This window comes from Gymnoscopelus braueri (assembly GCF_963280865.1).
Source record: "Gymnoscopelus braueri genome assembly, chromosome: 12".
Classification (NCBI taxonomy): Eukaryota; Metazoa; Chordata; class Actinopteri; order Myctophiformes; family Myctophidae; genus Gymnoscopelus; species Gymnoscopelus braueri.
In genome coordinates this window covers 35993836-36003093 of record NC_137614.1, presented here as the reverse complement: position 1 = coordinate 36003093, position 9258 = coordinate 35993836, and the positions used below count along the sequence as shown (strand labels likewise).

Genomic DNA, 9258 nt, shown 5'->3' with positions numbered 1-9258 from the left:
TTTGAATTTCATACTTTTACTTATAACAGAGTATTTCTACAGTGCAGTATTGATACTTTTACTCAAGTAAAAGATTTGAGTACTGGCTTCTCAGCTATAGCCTACGTCAGTAACGTCACCAATGTATGGGTAGACTCCATACTTGACAGCGAATGTATTTATTTATTATTTTATAATTTTATGATATGATTTTTAGCTTAATATAGGCCTACATCATTTCATTTTTTACATTTTGGAATTTGTATTTCCCTTAAACATTAGGCCTACATTTCTATTGTAGACTAATCAGCAAAGTAGGTCTAATTCATTGTTTTTTAATGTCAACAGTCTTTATAAACCTGTGATCATGCTGAAAAATGTCACACAAAAAAATTATAAAACAATGCGGCTATTAGGAGATGCACGGGAAGCACGTGGAACACGGTGCTTCACTTATGAATAGGTTATTATGCTCAACAAATAAGACAGGCGTTAGAATGTAGTTTGTGTAGGTGAATAGGCCTATAACGGGTTATTTTAAATCTGTTGATTTCTTTTTGAGAATATCGAATTGGAGAACTTTCAATGAATAAATAAACATTGAACAATTTGTCCCCCTGGCTTCTGAAATGATGGATATAGGCTACGCCCATTGTCCCTCCCTCTTGTAGATAACGTTAGGCAATATGATTATGATCTAATATCAGGCCTACAGTAAAAGTGTAAAAAATAAATCAGTCTAAAGGCTCATTCATACTCACAATTTGAAGAGCGGATGCCTGGTGCATTTCAATATAGGTTTCTCCTACTAGCCTACAAAGCATATGATGTTGCGCTGAAATCGGTGACTTGTCAAGCCGGTAACCGGAAGTCTCGCCCCAAAACACGCTCACCCCCGATACTCCCTATACTCCCTATTCACGCTGACGTCAGACAACTTCCGGTTCACTTCCGGTTTAGTGTTAGTGGTGATGTACTGGGATTTCTCCGTCAGGCTAAACAGGGTGTCTCCAGAACAAAGCCAGCAACTATTCGTGTTTTATGGTAAAGTAAATTCTACTACTGTTTTCTGTTTTATCATCTTGTTTTCTTGAAAGAACTATCGTTTTTTTACATTTTAAAATTCGGAAATTGCCTTAGATTGGGTTGAGAATGTATGCTAGCAATGCTAATAATATTAGCCCTGCTGTCTGCCTGCCTGTGTAACACTTTTTTTTATTATTTTCTTTTTTTATAAATGATGAAGTGGCGATGCCAGGGTGTAGGTTTTGTTTTAAAACTACAATGTATTTGTAATCAGATATAACATTAGTGTATATCCATTATAACCCAGTGTGTTATCCTTTGTATCTCACTGTGTGTGTACATATAGCTATAACCAAATGAACCCGACGTATTTTCAGTGGTGGAAAGTAACTAAGTACATCTACCCAAGTACTGCACTTAAGTACAATTTGTAGGTACTTTTACTTTACTGGAGTATTTCCAATATTCATTACTTTTACTTCTACTCCACTACATCTCAGAGGCAAATATTGTACTTTTACTCCACTGAAATTATTTGAAAACTTTATTAACTAGTTACTTTGCAGATTTTGATGATTATTACAAAACATACATTAACCACATTCCTACTTCTACAAGCTTGTGAGCTTGTAGATCTGCTATGGGACATTCTGCATAATGAGTATACTTTCTACTTTTGGTACTTTTTAAGTACATTTTGATACCAATACTGTACTTTTACTCAAGTGCATTTTGAATTCCAGACTTTTACTTGTAACAGTGTTTCTACATTGCAGTATTGATACTTTTCCACCACTGCGTGTTTGAACATCCCTGTGAAATAAGAGATGATTAGGAAATAACCTGATTTCATGTTTACATGCAGATCTGAAAAGTTGAATGATAGACAAGTAAAGTATTTTATCAGGCGACACTATGGAAATGATATTGCATGATTTCAAAGCCTAGCTCTCATGAAATAATTTGTGAAGTTGCCAGAGCAGGTATGCTCAGCTAAGGTTTTCGTTGTACACCTGCAACAACTGATTATTTACAACTGATTACTCCTTCCTTCAAGGTACCGGGCAGGACTGCATGACAGTGGTGTGTCCTCCTCCCTGAGCCAAGACAAGGTTTAACCTACCTCAACTATACAGGTATATGAATTCTTTGATTAACTGATAGAATGATAGACAAGTCAGATATTTTTTGAGGCGACACTATGGAAATGATATTGCATGATTTCATAGCCTAGCTTTCATGAAATAATAATTTGTGAAGTTGCCAGAGCACGTATGGTCAGCTCAGCTAAGGTTTCCGTTGTACACCTGCAACAACTGATTATTTACAACTGATTACTCCTTCCTTCAAGGCACCGGGCAGGACTGCATGGCAGTCGTGTCGTCCTCCCTGAGCCAAGTCTAAACTTGACCTACCTCAACTATACAGGTATATGAATTCTTTGATTAACCACTAATAAGATACATGAATCCTCAGTGGATACTGGATATTGATTATTGTTTATCATGTATTGTGTGTGTGTAACACATTTAGGCAACTTTTTTTTAGCATTTGCTTTTTATTGCAATATATACTTGACATATATCAATGCTAACATTACCTTAGAGATAAATCATTGTTGCCCTTTTCTCTCTCTCAACAGCAGTATGTCACACCACTGTAGTGTTCCTCACTGCGCTAACAACAAACGCAAATCCCCCCATATGAGCTTCCACGAGTTCCCTGTGGATAAAACACTACGTGCAAAATGGGTGATTGCGATCAAGCGAGATGAGGGACCAACATTTAAAATAGCTCGTGGGAGCACCTTTGTGTGTAGTGAACACTTCGATCCTGGGGATCTAAAGAAGTCCACCAAAATCAACGGACGCACTCACATTAAACCAGGAGCAGTGCCTTCTAGATTCCACTGGAATGAATGGGGTAATTAACACACGACAATGTTAAACCTATTAGTCATTTACAACAAAGTTCACATTGACTTATGTTAAAGTTAGGTTAAGTGATATTGCTTTGTTAAAATAGGTGTTAACTAGCTGATATTAGGTGTTTGTTCAGTAAAAGGGGTCTCCCTGTCTCTCCAGCTATTTATTAAACAGAAAATGCATTTTCAGATAAGGCTACCGATTTTATCCAATGGAACTGGAACACTATAACATTTAAGCTAATAAATGGGTACTCTCTCCTGAAATGTGCAACCTACCTGCTAATGTATTTTCTGTTTATTCAAGAGCTGGAGAGACCAGGAGACCCCTGTTACTAAGCACTCTATAGCAATGAGTAGGCTACTATGAGAATTTAGAGCTTTAACCTTTTCACCAAAAAAAACATTTAGTTTTAACCAAAAAAATATCACTTACCCTATGATATTTGTGATATCTTTTGGGTGTGACAAATTATTACCTAAAATCATCACAATAAAGTGTCAACATTTTTTTACACTTCTAGGGAAAGGTTCACAACCTCGGGTGCCAGTTTTCCAGCGAGCACACAAGCGTCTGTGTGCTGCTGCAGAGATGTCTGTCCCAGGGAACAGCACAGCCTGCAGAGGTCAAGGAGCCGTCCAGAGGACAGAGGACAATACAGAAGACAGGGGACAGTTCAGCGGTCAGAGGACAGAGGACAGTGGGCAGGGGACAGTACAGAGGAGGCAAGGCACTCCAGGTGCATTGGCCAAAGATCATGATTATGACTGTCGGCCATCTCCTGGTTAGTATTACAAAACATACTATGTAAAAAAAATTTTGTCTTACAGAAAAGATACATGGCAGTTAGTTAATAATATTGTAAAAAAGGATTGAATCATTGAATATTTCGGTCAAGGCATTTGAGGAAGGTCCTTGACCGAACAGTTATTGCAGGTGATTTATGTTTAATGTCTGCTCCACCAATACACCTGTCCCTGAGCTGAAAAGTAGGCGTGCTAAAGACTTAGTGTATTAGATTGTAAAATGTATAGATGGATTAGTGATATGTATGCTTTTTCTTCCTCTTAAGGTAAACTGGACACTGCCTCTGGAAGAATCCGGGAGTTGGAGCTTAAAGTGTTACTCCTGGAAATGGAACTCGGTCAGCTGAAAGTTGATGTGCAGCAGCCGGTGATTTTCCAGTATTGTGTCACAGATAATGACTTCCGTTATTACACCAGATTCAGCTCAAAGGATGTTTTTATGGTGTTTTGGGAGTCAATTAAGCCCTCTGCTTCAAAACTTGTCTACTGGTCCAAGGCACAGCGAACAACACAAGATGAACCTACCTGTAGCCCTCATCGCAAGCTCCCACTCATTGATGAGTTCTTCATGTTTCTCTGTCGTGTTGCAGCTGGGCTTCATGAGAGAACATTGGCCTCCATATTTAAGGTCAGCCAGTCTACAGTTAGTCGCATCATCTTAACGTGGACTAGCTACCTTTTTCTGGTTCTTGGCTCACTACCGTTGTGGATGACAAGAGAGCAAGTGCAATCTACAATGCCTGACAAGTTCCAGCTCTACTGCCCTCAAGTCAGAGTCATAATAGACTGCACAGAGATACGCTGTGAAACCGCATCCTCCCTCTCACTTCAATCAGAAACCTTTTCCAGCTACAAAAACCACACCACCTTTAAAGGGCTGATTGGAATCTCCCCATGTGGGGTAGTCACATTTGTGTCAAAACTGTACACTGGCTCCATTTCTGACATAGAAATAACCAAGAAATCACAGCTGTTACGGTTACTTCAGCCCGGAGATGGAGTAATGGCTGACAAAGGTTTCTTGATAGAGAAGATGCTGTCCGACGTGGGGGCTACTCTCATTATCCCTCCAATGAAGAGATCAGCTCAGCTCAGCACAGAGGACACCCATAAGACCCAGGCTATCGCCCGTCTGAGAATTTTGGTAGAGAGGGCCATACGCAGAGTGAAGGAATACCATGTTTGGGATGGACTCGTTCCTCTGTCTATGACCGGTTCAGTCAACCAGCTGTGGAGCATCTGTTGCATCTTGTCTAACTATCAGGGGCCTCTGGATATCAAAGGGGACAAACCAGTCTGAAGTCACCTTTCCCCCAAGCTAAGTCACTACAGACTGAGCTACTGCCACCCTTTAAGACCTGAGGCCGATTCTACTAGATACTACTAGATTATCCATACCAATGTCTAATATGCTCCCATTGTATGGCACACTATATTTCAACATCTGTAGTGAAATAATCGGGTCCTTGTCTCCTAGCTCCTTATCACCCCTCTCTTGTTTTGCTTTTCTTAATGTTGCCAGGTTTGGTAGGTGGCTAGGCTCTGGGTCACCAACATCCATTGTTTTGAGAGCCTCAGCAGCTCTCCATACATGTGGCTGTTTTCGACCTTCACAGAGTTCCTGGGACACTTTTTCTCTCAGATGGCCAGACAGCTTGCGCTTCGATTTTCCAGCTTCGATTTTCCAGTGTGGAGACTCTCATCAATATTATGCATCATGCATGTGAATGACACTGGCTTGTCAATCTATATGTTGTCACTGGTAATTGACAGTTTTGCATCACACTCAGTACAGTGCCCTATGATGTCAACGTACTTTGAGGTGGAATTTGGATAGACCTTTGCCCTCTTAAAACTCAAAGTACATGAAGTTTTATTTTTTATCTCCTCATTCAGGAGATGAGCCCAAGTGCCACGTTTTAAGACAGTGTATTCTCTTTCACTAGAGTTTGTCAACTTATTATTGTATCTGACCTTCTCATGCCACATTTCTGTCCATCGTTCATAAGGTATTGTGAGTTCAAAGTTCAGGTCATAGATCTTCTCCTTGCACTGCAGTGAGGGAACAAATTCAACTTCATCAGGGCTTTCATCGGGGCTGTCACCATGTTCATAGATTTCTTGTGTGTCACCGGTTTGAAATCCTATTAGTTGCAATACATTGTGTCTGTTTAGCTTTACAAAGGTGTAGAGGCTCTTTGGTGTCATCTTGCTTCCAAGTTGCTGACTTAATTCTGTCCACACATGTTCAGTTGGCACTGCTATACACTCGCCCTTGAGGACTTCTTCTCTTGCAGCAATGATGACTTTTAGAATGTCATCCTTGTTGCAAGCAGGCACCCTTCCTGGCATCTGAACAAAACAAGAATAGTCAGTTACCACTGATGTAATTACTTCTAGATTTTCTTTTTGGTGAGTATTATGATGACGATGGCATCGTCTCCATCAACTAACAGGACATACTGTATTTTAATTCTGTTTGATGTATACATATTGTTGTTCCCATACAAAACTATTATGCATTATGTATAACAGAACTGCATTCAAAATTTGTTTGTGTTTTGTTGTGTGAATTTTGTGTTGAAAACCCCCAAATCAGTTAAATGTAATGTCAAAAACTAATAAATAACATATTTGCTATTCCATTCACTTGTACATACCTTGAAATCAGTTCCTTCTTTTCCAAAAATTGGCATCTGATAGAAACAAGAATGTTTTGTCAGTATTATAATGATATTGGTTTAGTTTCCATCAACTTGCAGGACTTATAAACTACTTAATGTACATGTAATTATGGGAAACAGAACTGCCTTAAACTTAAATCTGTTTAATGAAAACTTTAATTAAATCAATATATTGTTAAAAATATGCTTTTTTTGGCAATTCAACAATTCAATTCAATAGTACTACTTACCTATAGTATGATTCATGAACACAGGGTTCCCAAGATGCATCAGCAGAGGTGAGGTGCATTGTGCAATGATTTTATTTCGCCTGTAGGTGTCACTATTTCAAGTTTGCATTAATGTCCCATTCACACCAAGCACTAGCCTATATAAGATTGTTTTTTATTATTTCACATGTAGGCTATTTATTTTGTTTTATTGGAATATTTTGATTACAGCATTGGTATTATTTTAGTTGAGCTGTGTTCTTAGTCCATGAGCCAGAGCCCCAAAATTGAGCCATGATTATCAATGGTGGGCAAAGCTAGGTATTTTTTAACTTGGTTTACATTTCTACTTCACAATTTTGCATGATAACCATTGCAGACTAGAAGCTTAGTGGTAGTGACCATGCATTGAATATGTGGACCCCTATATTATCACACGCAAATTGTTACAACCAATATATGACCAACTTTTGAGCCATTATTGTGTAGAGACCTATGAAAACCTATGATTTTCCAATCAATTCAAGTATGGGGAATTGATTGGAAAGGTTATTTTACTTATTCAATACTTCCATATGCTTAAATGGCTTTTTAATGGAATATTTTGCACACAAATCGAATAATTTGAAAATAAGTCTAATATCCCCAATTTGAGTATGTGCCGAGAATATTGACCTAATAAACAATTTAAAGGAGTAGTTCACCCACAAAATTACTTATTTTCTATCAATTACACACCCCATGGAGCCTTGAATTCATGATTATTTCTTTTTTTGTCCCATTCCTAAGCCAATTATTTGATGACCGGGTGTATTTCCGGTAGGAGACACAAAGAGTCTACTTTGTGTCTCCTACCAAATACATTATCCTCTTTCCGCCGGTAATCAAATAATTGGCGGGGGAAAAAATCCAAGAATTAAAGGCTTCATGGGGTGTGCAATTGATAAAAACTAAGTATTTTTTTGGGTGAACTACTCCTTAAATATAGGTATGGTTTTGCCCACTCATTTGATAATGAAATCTTGTCTTATGACCTGAACTTGGACAGATGGACAGAAATGTGGCATGAGAAAGTCACATACAATAATAAGTTGTCACACTCAAGTGAAAGAGAATACATGTCTTAAAATGTGGCAGATAGGCTCATGTCCTGAGGAGATATGGGGAAAAGTTAAATCTTCATGTACATTGAGTTTCAAGACGGCAAAAGTGTATCCAAATGACACCACAAAGTATGTTGACATCATAGGACACTGTACTGAGTGTGATGCAAAACTGTGAATTACCAGTGACAACATCCCTGAGATTGACAAGACAGCGTCTTATACATGCATAATCAATAATATTGATGAGTCTCTCCACAATGGAAAATCTTAGCACAAGTTGTCATTTGAGAGCAAAAGCGTCCCAGGAACTCTGTGAAGGTCGAAAACAGACACATATGGAGAGCTGCTGAGGCTCTCAAAACCATGCATGCTGGTGACCCAGGGCCTAGCCACCTACCCAACCTGGCCTCATTGAGAAAAGCTGTCAACTCGTGTCACAAAAGTACCTGACAAAACAAAAATACAACCAAATGTTGTGTTGTTCTCACAGGACAGATAGTTAAAAGCCAGACAATCAGAGCAAAATTTGCCATTACATGATTTTCTGAAGCCTTTTGTTTAGCAAACTTTATTTCTGCAAGGAAACTGCACCATTAAATTATTTTGAACTGCATATTTTTGATTTCCAATCAATTTCAATTGTCAATTTCCAAATCAATTTCTTAATAAATGTCATCTCTTAAAGGCAAAACTGTTCTCTTTTCACTTTAATAGGCCTTAACTACCAGCATATACTGTATGTTAAAATGCAGATTTTTGGGCGGTGAAACCGCCCCTATATGTGAGGTTTGGACATTCGACACCCATTGCACCCCCCCAACCCTGCGCTGTGATTGGCCACCAGTGTACCCCCCTAACCCTGCACCGTGATTGGCCAATCACAGTCTATTCAGGACTGTGATTGGCTAGTGAAACATGACACATGTGCATAGCCCTATAAATAGGACTATGCACTTTAAAAAAAAAACATTTGTGGGTTTTTTTTTTAAGTTAGGGGTGTACAATGGTTGGTCCACAATATTACTTTTCTTTAAGTGAACTTCCATCACTGTGATGACCACTGTGACCACACCGCCCACTTCACACTGGGTGTGATTTTTTTCTTTGAATACATTTTTGAAACAGTATCTTTGATATGAAAACGATACATGAAATGTCTTAGGGTTGAAATGGGTATGACTTCCATTCGTATAACTTATTTCAACAGCCTGTTATGAACCAGCAATGCACTCTGACACATTGTGACAAACAGCCCCATCATAGAATCATCATCTTATTCATCAAGGCCTTTGTAGCCTATTTATTTTATTTTTTTCACACACTGTGAAGATTCCAAATGCCATACAGGTACACATACCTGTGTGATTTTCTATATGAAAGAATATAGAAAAAACAGATAAGACGAGTGGTTTAAAGTAACTAAGTACATTTACTCAAGTACTGTACTTAAGTACAATTGAGGTATTTTTACTTTCTTCAGTATTTCCAATTTTCATTACTTTTACTTCTACTCCACTACATCT

The 9258-nt window shown here is 38.4% G+C and overlaps 1 protein-coding gene across 1 annotated transcript; it reads left to right on the top strand.

Annotated features, from left to right (window-relative positions):
- Positions 1-928: 928 nt before the first annotated feature.
- On the top strand, positions 929-6321 carry LOC308097314 (uncharacterized protein). The gene is made up of 6 exons (XM_080445045.1): positions 929-1023; positions 2063-2141; positions 2357-2433; positions 2648-2928; positions 3454-3714; positions 4003-6321. The coding sequence occupies exons 4-6, from the start codon at positions 2652-2654 to the stop codon at positions 5034-5036; spliced, it is 1572 nt and encodes a 523-aa protein (XP_080301171.1). The 5' UTR covers positions 929-1023; positions 2063-2141; positions 2357-2433; positions 2648-2651; the 3' UTR covers positions 5037-6321.
- The last annotated feature ends 2937 nt before the right edge of the window (positions 6322-9258 follow it).

Excerpts from the sequence above, each read along its gene's own strand:
- LOC308097314 (XM_080445045.1), top strand. The coding sequence starts at position 2,652 with ATGTCACACCACTGTAGTGTTCCTCACTGCGCTAACAACAAACGCAAA. Across the intron at positions 2,929-3,453 it reads ATTCCACTGGAATGAATGGG|GGAAAGGTTCACAACCTCGG; the intron begins GTAATTAACACA and ends TTACACTTCTAG. Across the intron at positions 3,715-4,002 it reads TGACTGTCGGCCATCTCCTG|GTAAACTGGACACTGCCTCT; the intron begins GTTAGTATTACA and ends CTTCCTCTTAAG.